The 19,239-nt window shown below is 46.4% G+C and overlaps 1 protein-coding gene across 1 annotated transcript in view; it reads left to right on the plus strand.

Annotated features, from left to right (window-relative positions):
* The first annotated feature begins 384 nt into the window (after nucleotides 1-384).
* The window catches only part of LOC146188111 (uncharacterized), a 40,641-nt gene continuing 21,786 nt past the window's right edge, over nucleotides 385-19,239 (plus strand). The window contains exons 1-2 of the mRNA XM_084603630.1: nucleotides 385-549; nucleotides 17,577-17,795. Of these exons, the coding sequence (XP_084459756.1) occupies nucleotides 17,622-17,795 (174 nt within the window). The 5' untranslated portion in view covers nucleotides 385-549; nucleotides 17,577-17,621. The remainder of the gene's footprint in view (nucleotides 550-17,576; nucleotides 17,796-19,239) is intronic.

Below are 19,239 nucleotides of genomic sequence, written 5' to 3' on the forward strand. Positions count from 1 at the left end.
CAAACCTTTTCTCACCTTGCCTTTGGCTGCCGGGGTGTCGCGAACTGGCCGACCCATGACGTGCGCACCGGAACCGGCCGGCGTGGTCAGCATAAACTGCTCGAAATGCTACGTTTTAAGCCAGATAAACGTTCATCACCTTGTCGGCCTGACAAACTGCAGTAGTTCCGCTTCGATGGCCAAGGAAGCCGCAAAACTACGCAGTTTGTCCTCACGAACAAACACGCAGCCCGCGTAGACGGCCCTGCCCTTCCGGAATCTGCTATGGTCAGCGCCGGCGGCAATGTCGGCGCCACCCGCGCGCGCGGCGCGACAAATGCTGATCCATCATTGATCCATTTCGTGGTTCCGGGGGATTATACTAACGTTATCAGTCATGCGTTATATCCTGGGGCCAGATTTCGCCGAGTGTCTGCTAAGCTTAGACGAGTCTGCTTCATTCATCTGGCAACAGAATATATTGTCCACTGGCACATACGCCCATGACCGGCCGTCGCATTTTGGTTCGACACCTTGCGGAGTGTGGATTTGCGGCTGCTAGTAATCCAGGTTAGTTTCTTAAGCAATTGTTAGTGCCTTAGCTGTTCTATCGCTTTCTGTTTGCGGTATCGCTTAGCGTTTATAAATGTTGACAAAGCGTGCTCACTTTCGTTCTGTCGAGGCTATTTGCTTCTACTGATACGCTTGTCGGGTGATGGAGGCGCCGGCCTAGCCAACGCAGTACCAATTCTATCTTGAATCGTACTCGAAGCAGTCAAACGTATCGAGCAAAGGCATTCGGAGTTACGTATTATAGAATTCCAGTTACGTGCGGACTATTCCGTATGACGCCTCGATTAGGGCACTGCAGTGATGCGTGTAAGCTGTTTTCATCTCTCTATGCAAGTTTCCACCCAATAAAGGTTCTCACTGAATTAAGAAACGCGTATGCTCTGTTTTCCTTACGCCACTTTTAAGCACCCACGTATCAGCAGTTATTTATGGAGTGTAGTACATGTTCACTTAACATCCTTTATTGTCGGCGTATCACAGTGTGTTTATGAGTTCTTGCTGCGATTGATGCACCACGCGTCTGTAGCTCGGTTTTCGAACTACATTTCTCTATGCCACAACTCTGATTCGACTGTGTTTGCGGCTACGCGTCTCGAGAGCGTTGCCAGCGCTCTGCGTTAGTCTAGATATTTCTAAAGTGCCGGCTTCGAATGTCCTCCAGAATTCCATTCAAAGCACGAGGTCGTTCTCATATGCATTCATCCGCCAAATACGTGTATCTACCACGCTAGCTGTTCGCCGATTTGCAGCGATCAGGAGACCACCAGCCGCAAGCCCTAGCCGGGCTTCGCAGCTGCCGCACATGTATTTATCATCCCCTGGGACGCGCTGTCGTAGTACGCTGGTGAATTCTTCAAAAGCTGCAACGCTGTCAAGAAGCCCACTTTCCCGTTGTCGCGTGATGGTTTGTGCAATCGTAAAGTTGTAACTTTTGTTTTCGCTCGGTGTGTTTATATACTACCTAGCTTTCATGCGAGTAAATTTCGATGTTTATAGCAATGCCCATGCTGTTGTTATAACACTCACTGCACGCTAACCATTACATCAACTACTAGCGTATGCTTCCAGTCGCTTTGCTTGTATGACTGATAAGGGGTACCTATTCCATAAATCTTTTTTTCAGCTATTTTGGGGCTCTCTGTATCTTCTGCTATTTTTGGCATGAACGCGTTTGTTTCAGCGCTCTTATTTTACTCGATTTCCTTTGCATCTATTTCAACTCCGTTTTGTTTACACGCGCCTGTTATAGAGGGCTCGTTATTCCCTTGCGCTATGTATGGACGGAAATAGATGGAAACAGAGCCGCTGAATGCACATATGCATTTAAGTTTACAAGAGCAACAAACATTGCTTGAACAAGTCCTGCCAGCTGCCGATAGTTCGGGTCTCCGCCGAGATTCCTTTTATGGTGATAGCTTACCGATGTCGCGCATTGAATATTCGAAGGCGGCGTCGGGTTATGCTGACTGTTGGTTGTGCCGGAGTATGATTTTTTCCCTTGATAGGATATCCTGGCCGAATGTTGGACTGAATCGAAGGCAGTGTCCTTATGCTCGATTCATTTGAGCACAATTCTGAAACAAAACAACTCTCCCCAGTAATCGGGAGATGAAAGCATAAAGTTAGTTTATTAGCGGCGTAGCGTACCACAGTCTTAAATGCAGACCATGCAACAGCGAAGTATGTGCAGGGCATTGATTTAGTCTTAAGCAGTTCTGAGGAGACGCCAACTGTTGCGCTCGGCTTCCTCCAGACAGCCCGCGCCGCTGCAATGTCACGTCCGCACGTGCTGATGGAAAGGACGCAAAGACGAACGGCGATGAACTTTGGCTTTGTTCCCACGCACCGCGACCGCCCGAACCTCGAAAGCTCCATTGAAGACGCCAGTCTATGCATAAAGCCCTGTTGCCCATTCTCTAAAGTGGTGTCGGGAACAGTGGTGAACGCGTCACGCTGATTCGGCGTGCGCTGCTACAACGCGCTCAAGCACGTCTCAGTTCTGTTTCGGCACGTGTCTCGTCTGACGGCGAGTCTGGGGTATCCGTCAAGAATTAGGATTTATGGCGAGAGCGTTATAACGCTTATCGGCAGCGGAACCTGGCGGTATTGCAGATTTCGATCAGCTCAGTTGGAGCGCTCTGATTAGCTGGAAGCAGACGACACGGTAGTCGAAACCAAGTCCGACTATAATAAAGACCTGCACAGATAGCGGGATCTTATGAGACCGCGCGCGCAAACATTCGTTACCTCTCTCGCCGTTGAGGGCGCTCAGTTGACCTGTTTCCATTAAATGCGGTTTTGTGCTTAAAATCAGAGGTACAGTCGACATTAGAAATAAATCAGAGCCGTAGCACTCGGTACCCACGGCAAAGCCACAAATGAGGCCGTACAAGGAGATATGGGCTGGGCGTCCTTCGAAGTACGGCAAGCTCAGAGTAAAATGAGGAACGCCTGAGGAAATTGGACAGTAACAGATGGGCAGCTAAGGTATTTAAATACCTGTACCTAGAAAGCGTTGACTCACAATGGAGGAAAAGAACTAGGAAACTAACTAGTAAGTATGCTAGTAACAAGGACGGAGAAATAAAGAGCATTAAGCAACAGGTGGAAAACACAGAAGGTAAAAATTGGATAAATTCGATGAAAAAAAACAGTGTGGAATTATACCGAAAGCGGAAAAGGCAGATCAGGAAGGAAGCTTTCTTTGATAACTCAAGAGGCAGTGCCCTACTTTTTGAAGCTAGATCAGGGTGCCTTAGAACACGCAGCTACCAAACGAAATTTAACAATGAAGATGACACATGTGCTGTATGTGGTAACTCCCGTGAAACGACCATATTATACTCGAATGTAATGGTATCCATCCGGAAGTCGATGCAGGCGCAGTCACTCTTCCTGAAGCTCTGGGGTTTAGAGATACCAGTGGCCGGGTGAATAAACCGGCGATGGAAGCTAGCCAAAAACGACTGGAAGATTGGTGGCTTAAAAGCAGAAAAGTGACATAATGTTAGTAATGTAGAAACAAAAATTCAAGAAATAGAATGATGGTATAGTTAACCAATTTAAAACAATAATTAAGATATACGGAGAAAAATGAGCATGATAGCTACTGCTACCACCCAGTTGCAAAGGTGACGCTCCTATATTCCATCCGTCCGGCGTCCGGCTGTGCACATGCGAGACGCGTTCGTGCGAGGTAAACAAAGCAGTGTTTTATTTGCGGGTATCAATGTGCACAGGAAGATGCCGTAAAGTTTTATTTGTTTCTGTTTTGTGTTCGGACAGTGTCCCTCATGAGATACTGTTGCGTGCCAATGTCCACTTAAAGACAAGGAAGAAAGACGCCGGTGTACCTTGTGGCCCAAATTCATCAAGCCGTTGCTAATATTACTGACAAGAATTCAGTTCTCAAGATGTATGCAAAGAGGCCGTTGTCGCGGAAGCTGCTAAAATTGTAGCATATCATGTCAATTGTTGCATTCTTAAAATGTTGAGATGGCATTAAGTGGTGATTGTTAACTGCCCCATGTGGTTGACTCGTCAGAAAATTTAGGCCCTGGGAGAGAAACTTTTATTTAGAGAAGTCGTGAAATATTCGCCCTAGGTGGACAGTCTGCTCAGCTTTTACAAAAGCGTGGCAAATCAGAAAATCGAGAAGGAGTACCGTTTATGGAGATTATTGTGCCTTACAACAGAGGAGGCCATGGCGAAACGAAATGCCCCCCGAGCCAAGGTATATGTACTATGGTAGCGAAGACTCCATAGACGCCCATACGTACAAAACATGGCGGCTCATGGGCTCCAGCGACCAATGAAAATTGGGGGGCCATGACGTCAAATGACGTCACGCATACGTTCACTTTGGCGGGAATTATAAACAAGTTTTAAAAAAAAACGCCGCGTTGCATTGACGAGCCTGCATCTTTTGAAGGTTGTTGCTTTCAGCGCGCGCCAACCTTTGCCATTTAAAAGAACTCGAGTTTCTGTTGTTTACGCCCTTGTTAATAAGTAGTTGCTCCAGCAAAATGAAAGTGGTTGGCAAAGGTGGCGGCATAGAAAGGCAGCAACACTTCCAAATAGAGACCACGCATGCAAATTCATAATACAAATACTGCTGCAAGTCATGCAAGTACTTTGGCCATTTACTTTGTCCCTCAGCACAGTAAGGTGCGCTCCAGAAACACTAGTGCAAAGGGGCAGTCGTGCCCAGTTCACAGCAAAGTGTACCAAGTGAATAATTATGGTTTTCATATTCATGGTTTATTGCATCGACCAATAAAATACAGCAACAAATCACAATAATAAAAATGCATGTCGCAGACAGCACAGACAGTAGCGCTGTTTAAGCGGGCTAATCATCTCAATGATCACAGCCGAGGCATGGAAAAGGCTTGAAGTGCCTGCCACAAAACATCCCCAGATAAGAAACATGCATGCACAGAAAACAAAGCTATGACAGCTGCAATTGAAATAGAAATGTCATGAATTAGTAGATGCATCAAAACATACGTGGAGCATAGAGCACTGGGATCCCTCTTCACATTTAAATTCTTCGGCAGAAAGTATACAGCAATTTTCAAGGCAATTTCAAGGTTGCACCAGTCCGGACAGCTTTAGCATCAACAAACGTGCTTACTACAGGAGCATTAGAGCATACATTGAGTCTGTGTGCAACCTCCAGATTTGCTCACCGGTGAAAGTCAGCCGGGAAGCGGTAAGACACCGACGGTTCAGTCCACGCTGTCGCAACGTGCCACAGAGCATCGCTTCCTCACTTTGTGCGGGCTCATCTTGCGATAAAACGCTAAGCGCAATACACTGCTGCAAAAAGACTTCGCACCGCCCGCACGACGAAGGGGACGAAACCAAAAAAAAACTCGGCTGCAGGGGGATATTAAATCTCACCAAACGGCCGCAGAGCAGCGGCCAGCAAGGACGTTGAAATCTTCGCAAAAGGGACATTTTCAGACTTGCGAACTAAATTACGCTTTCCAGGGCGCACCAAGACCCGCACCACAGCAGACGAGCAGCATGCAGACAGTGATAAGAAACCGTTTCGTGCTTCGTCAGCTTCGTTATCTCCGTTGCCTTGGTTACCTCTGGCAGTGCCTCCTGACCCGATGCAGTATCACGGGGTTGGGGTGATAAGTGTGTTGCAAGATTTTTTTTTTTTTAATTAAGGACGTATTTATAAAATACCTTGCCTCATTCACAAGCGAAGTTATCCAAATGTCTATTCTTTTTATGTTGATTGATACTTTTTAATTTGTAGTAGTATAATTTCTTAATCTGAGTGGTTGGCCCCCCGACCGGTGGCTATGCAGCGGCACCGATGAACCGCTTTTGGGCCCAGCCTTCGCACCATTCTACTTCCGCCATGCCCGAGCTCGATCCAGGCGCGTCGCGTACTTACGTACAATGAGCGGAGAGCAGACGGATTGGTAGCTTTGCACGTCGTCTGCTAGCCGGAAAATGCACAAGTGAAATCGTTGTCATCATTGCGCGTACGCCAACCTGCAGCTTTTTTTAAGATAAAGCTCCGCCAGTGTCGTTTTTATTTTATCGTCTGCGTATTCCCTTGAGAATGTGTCGACAGGGGCATGCAGACGACAAACCACGCAGCGAGATAACCAGTACCCGGACGGTACGGCACACAGCATGGCAGACGTGTGAGGAGCGCATACTATGCACAGATTTTTTTTTTTTTTATGCGGATGGTAGGGTAGGCGATGAAGTGTTTTGTCGTTGGCTGTAACTCAGGGTACGGTGAAGGAAACGAAAAAGTCCCCTTGTTTCGGCTGCCATTGATTTCAAGCTTTTCGAGCTGTGGAAGCGGAACATTCACCAGATTGGCCGAGAATTAACTGAGAAGCACAGGGTGTGTGCACGGCTTTTCAAGGATGAATTTCTTCAAAATACTACCTCAGCTAGAAAGGAAATATATTACGTGATGAAGAAAAATGGGCCTCATCCAGTCAAGGGCGAAATTCCCACCGTATATCATCAAAATCAAGAACCCAAAGCTGTTGTGCGCTCAGAATCAGGGGAAAACATAAAATTGCGCTTGTAGTTCAAAAAAAAAATATTAGTCTATTAAAGTATACTAGCTGCTCGCTGTTCTTGTATGATAGCTGAAAGTCAGTGCACACTGCAGTGACCGGTGTCTTTTTAATAATAAACTTCTAAAATATTCACAGTAGCTTTCAGCAATAGATCTGCATTAAAGTACTTTTGCCCTTATGTGTGCTTCATGGCCTTGGCTACATGGCCGAAAACATGCTCTCTCATATGTTACAAGATTTACCTTCAGTCATTTGCAGCCATACCAAGTTGTTCGCTCCGCGGAGAACTATCCTTCTGCCACCGATGATGCATCTACAACGTTGAGGTGCGGAAATTTAATAAGCACGTAGGTTATGCGCGTGCTGGGCGATGTCAGCGCACATTCAAGAGCACTAGGTGGCCAAAATTGATCCAGAATCATCCACCAGCCCGTTTAAACACAAAACACCCCGGGTTCTGCGACCCCAAATGCAAATATTGCGGGGAAAAGGCAGGCCTGCACCACATGGTGTGGACCTGCCCCCACAATCCTCCAGATGATCGGAATGCAGTGCCAACAATTGAGGGGTGGGAGGCTGCCCTATCCAGCTCTGGACTAGAGGCCCAACGGGCCCTCGTGACACGTGCGCGGGTAGCAGCGGCAGCCGCTGGAGTCCCAGACTAGGGACCCCACCTACACATCCCCCTCCCTTAAATATACTTCATAAAGTTTTTCACTCACTCACCACTTCGTCCACTGTTCGCCTATGTGAACACACTTTGGGAACTATGTGAACTTGACATCACGTACCGTTTTTTGTATCGTAATAGTACTCGCAATGCTTCCATCCACAGAACGCCAGAGAAAAATCAGGCGTGAAACGGGCTGTCTGTATTGGGATTTTCGCGATTATAGAAGGAGTCAGAGGAACGCGGTAGGCGAACTGTATGAAGCAGACGAGCGCAAGGCGACTGAAAAAAATATATGCCTGCGATGAAGCAGGCCACAGATATCTCGGTGCAGAAGATGCAGACAACATGATTTCAATGGTATATTCCCGCGGCGATGCAGGCGATACGCAAGTGCAGTGACAAGAAGCAGACGACAGACGCAGCGGCAGCACAGAACCGCCGGAGTGGTGATTCGGAGGCGGCACGCTTCAACGACGTCAGTGTCGGTGACAAATCCTAACGCCATCTACCGGGTCCTCCACCAAGCTTTCTCCGATGTAGCAAAATTTCGCCCTTCCCAAAAGCAGAGTCGGCGCTCCTGTCTGTCTTACTCCGTGGTCGCAACACACTTCTGCTCTGAGTGTTGCGTTATTTTCTTGTCATTTCCTTGTCAATAATCTCGGAACTGAACTGAAAGGCTGAACAGTCTGCTGGGCAGTTTACACTGAAATTAACACTTTTTCTTTCCGAAATGCGTTGCAACTAAGCCTTGTTGACTCGTGCTACGCATGCGATGGATGTTAAGCCTAAAGAACTGCGTCAGCGCCAATCGGAAACAAGAGATAGGCGTTGCCGAGCGAACGCAGGCGTTCGGGTCACTCGACCGCCGAATTTCGATGCCAGGTGAGCGCAAAGGCCATTTAATGCACCGATCAAATCTCCAGGCTCTTAGGGGCAAACAAACACTTTCACTTCCAATGGCAAATCTACAGCTGAAGGAAACCTCGCCTTGTTTTCAACAGCGGCATGTGATGCTCCCACGTCTTTTGCAAGTGCGTTGCGATAACTTGGCAATCGTGGACAGATATCTCTATAGCTATAAAACAATTAAGGGGTAGCCGTCAGCGTCAAGTATACAGCAGGCCGATATGTCTGCGAAGGTTTCTTCGCCCGCGTCAACCAGTCGGAGCACGTGACGGTGCATCTTGTAGCGAGCGCGACGAGCTCACCGCGACCGTCACCATATCAGCGTATACCGCTGCAACGAGACTGTCGAGCCACGGCCGCAGCTGATTTCGTTCGATTCAATCACGTTTACAGGAGCTGGCTTGCAACCAACCTGTTCAACGTGCGGTGGTCGCGAGGACTGTATATGCACGCCTTTACAATGTCTTCTCCCTGCAATTTATTGCGTCGTGTAGCTGACCTGTTCCAGTTTCCCTGCGTATCATATCAGACAGACACCTGAACCCGTTGCCCAGGCATGCCGTCAATCAGTTCGCCCATTTGCTCGTGGATTGCTCATAGCATGTATGATTGGCACGCTGTGCAGCCCCATACAAGTAGAGCCGCGAAACTTCATGGTGCACTTGCGAAAGTGCGAAAGGATCGATCTGGTTTTTTTTTATGCAGCGGTTGATGCGTCTCCGCGCTGAGAAGAGGTCCACGTCATGGTATGCTCGGTTCTTGGCGTGAAACTGTCCATGTTCATATGGTGATTACTAAGATAATCGTTGCCCTTCGATGTACTCCAGGTGCGATGAAGGTCCGTTCACCCTGCTGACTTGCCGCCACAGTGGTGATCAATGTGCAACTGCCTAGAGCGTGTCACTGCACGACAGACCTACGGCCGGGTAGTATATTCATCCAAAGCCATATAGGTGGCTTTGATACACCTCGAACAAAAAATGTCCTCCATAAGTCACTATTGGCCAGGGCGGGGGGGGGGGGGGGGGGGGACAATTTTTTTTTTTAACATACTGCAGGCTGAGCGCCCAAGCAGGAGTGGCATACATTTACATAAAATTCAAAGAAGCATGAAAGCACAAGGTACAAAACGCACCAACACATCGAGTAGACCAGTTGAAGCGGTTATTACTGCACATAAAATATAAGCACAACAACAGTAAAAAAAAAAAAAAAAGCTGACACAATCAAAACTGACACCCAAGAACTGACAGGAGGCAATATTTCATAAGTCATTACATACTTAATTTAAGCCTATCTAAAGACTGGAGGGAAGAAGCAGGCAAACTATTCCAGTCTGCAATTGTATTAGGGAAAAAGGAGAATTTGTATAAGTTAGTCCTTGCAAAGTGAGGGGCTAAAGAGAGGGCATGAGAATCGTCTGTCTGCCTAGTGGTAAGAGGGCAAACGTAAGGGCTAGGATAAAGTGCAAGTTTGTTATTAAGTAAAAGAAGTAAAAATTTAAGACGGAGGAATTTTCTTCTTGTTTGGAGAGTGACAACACCATTTTTTTTCATTAATTCAGAAACAGAATCGGTGCAACCGTATTTGAAATAAATAAAACGCACTGCTCGTCTCTGCATTTTTTCAAGAGCATTTATATTGCACATAGTATGGGGGTCCCACACTGTGCAAGCATATTCAAGCCTATAGGCCTTATACGTGTTGTGTATGCGAGAAGTTTAACATGAGCGGGAGCATCCTTGTGTCTGAGCAGGCAAAGTTTGCGAAAGGCTGCAGAGGAGATGTTAAGAATATGTGTTCCGGCTGAGGCGGTTATTTAGTGTAACGCCGAGATATTCCTTCACTTCGGTTAAACAACCGCAGTGTACTGAAGCGAGTATTGTTTCCTGGTTATGCGAAGCAAGACAGATTGTTCTGAGTTTACGAGCATGCCCCACTCCTGGCACCATTCTAGTATATTAATTAGTTCGACATTAAGTGCGTGCTGGTCTTCGGGTACCACAATTTCATTAAAGATGACGCAGTCATCAGCGAAGAGACGAATTTTCACGGGATCGTGGATCACATTAACTGTATCGTTGCAAAATATCAGGAAGAGGAGTGGCCCGAGAACACTACTTTGCGGAACACCGGAAGAGACTGGAAGACAGTCAGAGTCTGAACCATTTATATGTACGTACTGAGAACGGTTGGTTAAGTAGGCGGAGATCCAGGCAATGAGGAAGCTGGGCAGTTCAAGCTCCTTTAATTTGAAAATAAGTTTGTCATGCGGAATACGATCAAAAGCTTTGCTGAAGTGCAAAAATATAGTGTCTATTTGTCCACCTCTGTCGAGGACAGAAGCGAAAAAATGAACTGTTGTTAACTTGCTGGAATGGAGATAGAATATTGTGGTTATTTAGGAAGTTAGAGATGCGAGTACTCACTATGTGTTCAAGCATTTTACAGGTTGATGATACCAAGGAAATAGGGTGGTAATCAGATACTGAGTGGGTTGCCTTTTTTAAACACGGGCACTACGCGCGCTATCTTCCAGTCACCTGGAAGAGAAGACTATCTGATTGAAAGCTGAAAGATTAATACAATATACCTTTCTAATTGCTCTGCATAGCGCTGGAGAAATGCATTTGGAATACCATCTGGCCCTGGGGATTATTTTACTTTCAACCTTAACATATTAACAATGCCCTCATATGAAATAATGTTAGTGTCAAGAGTATCAAAAGGTGTGTTTACAAAGGGTTCAAAAATGATAAAGACACTGCTGAAGTGGTGGTTGAAATGTGATGCAATAGCCTAAGGATCTCTTATTAAGTTATCTTCTTGTGAAATGTGCTCAATAGGTTTCTTACGCTCACTAACAAAGTTCCAAAATTTGCCAGGATCTGATTTGATAAAGTTAGGCAAGGTAGTGTTAAGATAAAAATATTTGGCTGGCTGAATGGCATTTGAAAGGGCGCGACGAATTTGGATAAAGTCACGTGAAGCTGTACGGTTTTTTCTTGCCCGCTGCGCTTTCCTTTTAAATGTATTATGTCCCTAGTCATCCATAATTAAGTTTAGCAGTATTTTTTACTTTGTTAGGAACGAAGCTGTCAAGACAAAAGAAGCATACATTTTTAAACTTGTTCCATAACGCAATAATGTCATTATCAGAGAAGTTTTTGGGGTGAGAATCTAAGAAATCTATTATGCTTATACGTTATCGGCATGAACGTAATCTTTCACAGTTTTTAGCATAGAAGCGCGATTGGGTCGAGTACCATGTAAGGAAAAAGTGACTGAAACAATCTGGTGATCAGAAATCCCCGGATCAACCAAAGCATTATAGTTATTTATAAGGCGGGAAATAAAAACAAGATCAAGAAGCGAGTATAAAGAAGCCGTAACACATGTTGGTTCTTGCCCAACTTGGAGTAGATTGTGGTAAAACATATCAAAGATTATACCAAAAGAGCCGTCAGAAACGAAGCCCGATTGTAAGCGACTCCAATCAATATCGAAAGATTAAAATCTCCGGCCACGATAAGTTTCTGGTTGCTGAATTTTTCCATATGCGTTTTAAGTTGAAACAAAAAATCGGGCGTCGAATCTGGCGGTCTGTGCACTGCAAACAGTACAAAAACATGTCCGAATAGGCTGATTCTTAGGCACAAAGTTTCAATGCATGACATTTTCTGCAAAATAGTGACTTCAATGTCGGTTTTCACAATGACACCTACGCCACCTCCCCTAGTCTCCCTATCCATGCGGTATATCTTATAGTTGGGTGAGATTAGGTCATCGTTTATTGTACTGCTAAGTTATGTCTCGGAAATGACAACTATATGCGGGTTGTAAGAAAGAAGCACAGATTCAAGCTGAACAGTCTTGTTTACGATGCTGCGGGCGTTAAAATTAAGTAGTCTGATGCATGCTTCATGGGAAAATCATGGAGCAAGTAGGGGTAAGTTTTTGGTTTTTCTTAATTAGCTTGCGGTCATTCTGCACGTCACCCCATTCAAACAGATCACCGTCAATGCGCAGTTTGTCATGAATGAGAGTAATTTTTTTTCCATTGTCCGTATCAAATTTTGAGCTCTCCCATAACAGTTTTCGCGTTTTCAGCGTCTTGTGACTGTAATAATTCTGAACACAAATGTCTGTTCCTTTGAGTTTGCTGACGTTTTTGAAGACTGCCATTTTCATTCTAGTCCTGGAAGGAAACTATTACGGGTCTTTTGTCGCTCCCCTTGCAAAGTCTGTGAATTCTACCAAGGGATTCGCATTTCAACCTAGTTTATCGCTAAATACTTCGCCAATAATTTTGCGTTTTAAGACTTCTTCTGTTTCATCCGGTTCTTCTTTAACACCATGGACAACTACATTAGAACGCCTGCCCCTGTCTTCAAGATCTGTGAGCTTACGCGTTTGGAAAGTGAATGTACTTTCGCACATTCAAAGAAGATTGTCAAGCTCATCGAGTTTTTCTGTTTTTGCTTTAAAATCGGATATATGGCTCTCAATTTCTTGAAAGCGAACTTTAATGTCTTCAATCATAGTCTCAGTTTTTGACCTCAATTCCCTAACTTCTGCATGCAATTTCAGTAGTCCATCAATAATTTTGTGCAGTAATTGAGCATGGTCGGCCCCGGGTTTAGTTCAACGTCTCCACAGACAAGACGCTTAAGGACCAGATAACAATCGTATGCAATTTTTCAGCACTGGCCTGGGCATGGCAGAACCACCAAAGCACGAAAGTCGCTTTTACAGTAGGAACTAACCTGCATAAGGTAGAAAAGTGGCTTGGTAAGCATCGTGCTCGCGGCAGGTCCGCCGTGCCCACTGATTAACCTTCTTTACTAATTAATTGCAAGACAAATTGTATGCGGTGCGAAAGGCGGCTAGAATCTGCAGTGGTGGCCTACCTCATTTGTTTTTATTTTTAAACCATAGCTCAAGTGCAGTGGATTTGCGGGCGACCTGCGATTTCGCAATCCCCGCTTCTTGTTCGATTGCCTATTTTTGGACGCAGTAATTCTTAGAGCGATGCATTAAGACAAGCATGTTCGCGCTCCCGCGATTTTAGGACCAATAAGATTTGGTTTGGGTTTAGACTTTAACGTTCCAAACCGACTCGGGCTATCAGAAACACCGTAGGGGAGGATAGAAAAGCCACCGCCGCGGCCGGGATCCGATCCCGCGTTCTTGGGCACAGCAGTAGAACGCCCTATAAACACTGTGCCACCACGGCGGCGTTTTAGAGGCAATAAGAAATAATTGTAGCATTAGGAAAAATGGCAGTCTATTCGATTGCAAAATGATTACTTTTGATGTTTAGCTGCTGTTTTCTCGTTTGGCATGCAAGTGTATGTAATTGCACGTATTCCGCATGTGCTCTATACAGTTTGAACCTTTTTTAATGGAGATAGTTTTTTTTTTTTGTAATACATGGCGTTTCACGTATCTTCATCCAAGGATTTAAATAAAGCAGTTCAATAAACCTACGTTAAACCCGACAGATTTCCCATCGTGTAGTACTCCTCGGAACATTTCTTTTTTTATTGGGCTTAAATAAGATTAATTATGCAGAACCTTTAGTGTTCAGTTTAGGTCAAGTACGTCTCAGTGAGTTGTAAAGGGGGTCCGGAAACAGCCGATCCAGTTTTTTCTGCCAACCTGCCTCATACGTGGTCATTTTTTCCGGCATTCAAAAAGAGCCAGCGGATTTTGAAAATTGCCACGTTGACACTTTACTGTGTCAATTATTCTTGGGCGGCTCCCTATGCCTGTTGAAGAATCAGGGTGGTCACTGACCCGCGCTGTTAATTTTGTTAGCGCTAGTGTTAAATACCTACTCTTGTCGCACTTCTGGTGTACCTCCGGCGGCACGTTCACCGTAACCTGTCTTCCTGTTCTCAGGCGTGCGCTTCGTATATGGGCAGCAGATGGCGTTCATTGTCATCTTCGTAAACGGGATAACAACTGAATAACGCATAAATATATAAGGCCAGTCTTTAGAGCGCTAAACCTTTGCTGGAGTTCAACCCGGCTGCACGTAGTTTAGCTACCGGAAGCTCGATTAAGCATGGTCAGCACGGTTTGCTATGCTTTAAAATCATTCATGACTGCCTGGGAATGCCAAGGAAACGCAGCCGAAGCACTGGTTCCAGCGCGCGACTCCTACATGGCTGTCTGCAAACCTCCAGGACACAAAAGGGTCTAGAAGACACGAACGTACCGAAGGCATTTTGAAGGGAGAGGTCCCAGGAGGCGAGCCTGATGGGCAGGTGGAGGGAAAGGGTAGGCAGGGGACTGGAAGGTTGTGTGGTATTGAGTCAGGCAATGTTGCATATTTGTTGCACGTACCGGTACGAATAAACTTTTTCGGGTGGGTGACAGAAGCAGCAGCAGGTGTTCGAAGTAGATACGAGCACCACCAGCGTTCCGCGCGCCGCACGTGCGAACAATAAAAAGAAGCTAGCGACGGCCGCATCTGAGGTCGTTCTCTGAAGGACATGATCTTCAGGTTTGGTATAGTAGAACTAGAGCTTCCTGTCTAAAATCACCATTACAGAACAAGTTCATCGACGCGCTTCGCACGCTAGCGGCCTTTCCGCCCTCAAAGCGAGGGCAGGGCGCCAGCGTCACATTCACCCGCAGCCGTGGCAAACAGGAAACACCCCAGAGACTGTGCAAAGCGCAAGCCGCCGAACAAGTCCGGCCACAGTCAGACCAGGGACCATATGCATATTTCACCCACAGGATCCCCACGTTAAGGCTGCTCTAATTTGGGCGTGCAGTCAGAATCACAATACGGTGATTTTAGTTCGGTTGGGTTAATGTAGTTTAATGTCCCAAAGCAGCGTAGGTTATGGGAGATACCGTAGTCGAGGGCTCAGGAAATTTTTACTACCTGCGGTTCTCTAACGTGCACTAACATCCCGCAGTACGCGAACGCCTTGCTATGAATGTGTTTCCCGGAATGACGCTTCAGTAACGTCGTAATGGCAGCCCTTTTTTGAAGCAATATAGCACGCAGCAACAGCCTCTCTAATGTACTCATCACACACGTAGTTGCATGTTCCTCTTTGTTTTCAACCGGTATTCAGGTGCGAATTTAACCTGTTTTCCATGTCTCAACTGTCGGCCGTTTCGGTGTAGCAGGAGAGGAGAGAACCCACTGCGGGACGTCATCAGATTAGCGCCCACTTAGAGGATACCTCATCTCACTAGGGCTTGTGCCAGTTCCACCCTCAGAAGGAATCCGTTTTCATGTCGGATATGTGAGGCAGTCGTCATGGCAGTACACTCTGAACAAATGCTAACCTATGAGGTAGTAAACGTAGCCTAACACGTCTTCTAGCGCCCTTCTTGCTAAGGGCGCTACCTAAGACCTGGGATGGATTTCTATCATTAAATATACAGAATGCTATACTATTAACAAGAGGCACATTTCGATCTCAAATCATATGAATTTTGTGCAATCGGTAATGGAAGGAGGCGTTTAATCGCAGCACCAGACAAGTTATCAATCTGGCGGATAGAAACCTCGCGTGAACTCATGGTAACTGCAAGACCTTCGCAAATTTTGAAGAAAGAATATGCTTCCGTTGCCAACCTTGGGTATTCGCTATTTTTTGTGATAGAAATCTACTCCACGGCTTGGGACGAAATGCCCTGCCCTATAATGGAGGGCACTGAGGGCTTGTCACGCCTTTTTATCTACTTATAGGGTAATTTGTACTAACAGCATATGCTCGCTTTGAAGACACGTCACGCCAGTCCAGGCAGAGCAAGCACGTTCTTTGCTATTGTTTGTCGCGTGCATACTCTTCCCAATCGCTCTAGTTTTCTAAAACGCTAGTCGAGCGCTTTCCGCACATCATTCAATGACAGTCGAGGGCCTTCCTCAACAGTGAAGGTCATATGCCATTCTCAGTGTTTCGCCCTAGTTACTATGCTGCAACACTGGCTAGCCAAACGTTCTCCGCTGCTCGCTGGCCTCGGCCACTGCTGTCACAGATATGTACCCCAGTTATTTATTTATTTATTCATGTTACCTCCAAAGGCCCTCCAAAAGAGGGTATTACATGAGGGGGGGGGGTGATTCGATACAGTTATCTTATCAACAACAATTATAACAAGAAGCATTAATAAATATTAGGCATAACATCAAGAGAAAGAAAGAAAAACAACAGCAAAATATTCTACACATTTCCGTCAGAGCGAAGTAGCTGTTGGAATTTTTTATTGTCAGTTTCTGTAGCGATGTGCGATGGCAAGTTAATCCGTTCGACGATAATGCGAGGAATGAATGAATTGGCATAAGACGATAAATGACACTTTGCGCGTTTAACTTTGAAGGCCTGATCAAGTCGTGGAAAAATGACATCAGGTGACTGAAACAAATCACTGCGCAGTAGTGGATGGTGATAAAGCTTATGGAAAAGTGTTAGCCGAGCGTGTTTACGACGACATAAGTCTTCCAGTTCAGCACATTGTTTTAATGCTCTGACGCTTGTCAAAGGTGGGTAGCCTGAAAATATAAGACCCACAGCACGGTTCTGTAAGGAATAAATGTTTGCGATAACATAGGCTTGATCAGGGTCCCAAATAGCCGCGGCATATTCAACGTTAGGGCGTATTAGAGTAATATAAGCAAGTTTTTTTTTAAATGGATAGGAGCGTGTTTGAGAGTACGTTTAAGAAGACCAAGTGAACGGTTAGCTGCAGCTAGGGTGAGGTCTATATGGGGATGCCATGTTAATTCAAACTGAAGGGGCACCCCGAGGTGTTCGTGTTTCTTAGTTCTACAGCATTGTCATTGAGCATCTAAGTGACTGAAATGCGAACTGTACGACGAGTGAAAGATGTTTTATTTTAGAAACGTTTGAAGTCGTTAACCAGGATGAGCACTGTGCGCTTACTGCGTTTAGGTCAGATTGTAGGACTTTGCGGTCACTGTCATCAATAATGTTACGGTAAACTACACAGTCATCTGCGAAAAGATGAAAAGGCAGGTAAATCTTTAATATAGATTAGAAAAAGCAAAGGACCTAACACGCTTCCGTGGGGTACACCAGATGTCACATAAATCGAAGAGGAGTTAGAATCTATAACTGAGGTGAACTGAGATATAGAAGAAAGTCCGTTATCCAAGTGAGCACATAAGGGTAGATGTTAGGCTGTGCTAGTTTTAGAAGTGTGATGACGTACCCGATGGAATGCTTTTGTAAAATCCAGAAAAACTGCATCGTCCTGAAAGCCTGCGTTCAGTGATGATTGTAAGTCATTAACAAAACCAGCTAGTTAAGTGTCACATGAAAACCCTTGCTCATATTTGAAAATGTCCGCGGTCCGATTGTGCCACATTTTATCTCTACCTTCTATAATTTCAGCTCCATCGTCCAACCAGACCTGCTGCACGCAATCCACGCTGCACAATGGGATCTCGCCTGTGTTCATCTCCTGGCGTAACTCCTCGAAACATGCATTTGTTGGTCCTGCTGGTGGCGACTATGCTACTGCTGCCTCAAGCAGACTCTGGAATCAACAGCAAGGACATAGAGACGCTCGACCTGCACACAATCCGGGGTTCCTCAGTCTGCGCCGTGCTGGTAAGCAACAGCGACACATCCTCGAAATCTGATCCTTACGGAAAGCCTGACCCGAGGCCGCTTTTTGGAAACGCACGGCAACTGCCCTTGTCGGAGTGCCGTCGCCCGCTCGACTTGGCCTACGTGGACGAAGGACGCTATTGGCTCTTGTCGAACTTAAGTGACGTGGTGGCATTGCTGGCGCGGAACTATACCTACACATTCTGCATAAACGCCGTGTATAACACAGTCCGCTTCTCCTGTTACAGAGTTCGCGGCATAGAGGGCCAGACATACTTTGTTGCACCGACCGACTACGAGCGAGTGCTCGTTCGCGGGCCCGTCGGTTTCTACAAGTGCCCGCAGGTATTCGAAGGGCTCCTAATTCCCTATTGGCCTCTGGTCCAGGACGAGCAGGTGTGCACCACTTTTCTGACAGTGTCCAGCTACGGCGTGCGCACGGATAGCGGCGAGTGCATGCGTCTGTCCCGCTACGCGCTGTTCAGTCACTACCCCGAAGTGTGGAACGGGTGCCAGCGATATGCAGAGGGCGACTCCGGGAACGTCTTCTATGATTGCCATTTCGACTCCGATTCCGAGCCTTGGAACTACCCGACGCAGGAGGAGGTCGCGCACGGCGCTGAACGCTTGCACCGTATTGAGTGCAGCTCGGTGTCCGATGCGGAAGCCGATGCCAGCTACTTCTACGCCGGACGCGACAAGGGGGACATGACGCAAAACAAGTTCGACATGGAACGATGCCACCGGCGCAGCTTTGGTGCCAGCGGCTCCTGGTACTCGCCTAGTGACACCAGCTTTGACTACTACCCACGAAAGCTTGCAATCGGAGGGGGTGTCATAGGTGCCGTGGTGGTCTTCATCGCCGCTCGACTCGTGTATCTTCTGCTGAGGTCTGTGATTGGTGGCAGTAAACCAGCACAGTCTGAAACGGCAGGACGTGCCAACGCGCCTTACACTTCCCTCTAATCTACACCCAAGCTCCCTGTCCCCATGGGTAAGCACTAAAACGCTCAGTGACACGCCAACAGCGCGAGAACCTGCGCGTCCGCACAATAAGCTTCAAGCAGTACGGACCGAGGCCAGCTCTGCAGCCTGCTTTCCAAGGCCTGTACAGATCACTTCGCAGTTCCCGCAGCTTCAGCTTCGGACATCGAGCACCGCCGCCTCTCTAACGTTGAAGTGTGAGTCATGGGCGGCATATTTGATTTAACTAAGTGCTATCTGCCGAAGAGGAGTGACAGAAACTCTTTTCGCCATTTAATCGAACATCTTTTTCTCCGCGTGGTATAATATACTGTTGTGTAGCCAAGAACCTTGTTCCAGAAATATTTTGGACAGGTGTTCTGGAAAAATGATAGAAGGGGTTTCCGCTAAACTAAGACTGTATAACGACATTGAAAAAAGTTCTCTGTTGTATGCAGGAGCCAAGAAAACGTTCCGGTGT

Source organism: Amblyomma maculatum, chromosome 5 (genome assembly GCF_055883805.1).
Source record: "Amblyomma maculatum isolate TAMU_Amacu chromosome 5, ASM5588380v1, whole genome shotgun sequence".
Taxonomy (NCBI): Eukaryota; Metazoa; Arthropoda; class Arachnida; order Ixodida; family Ixodidae; genus Amblyomma; species Amblyomma maculatum.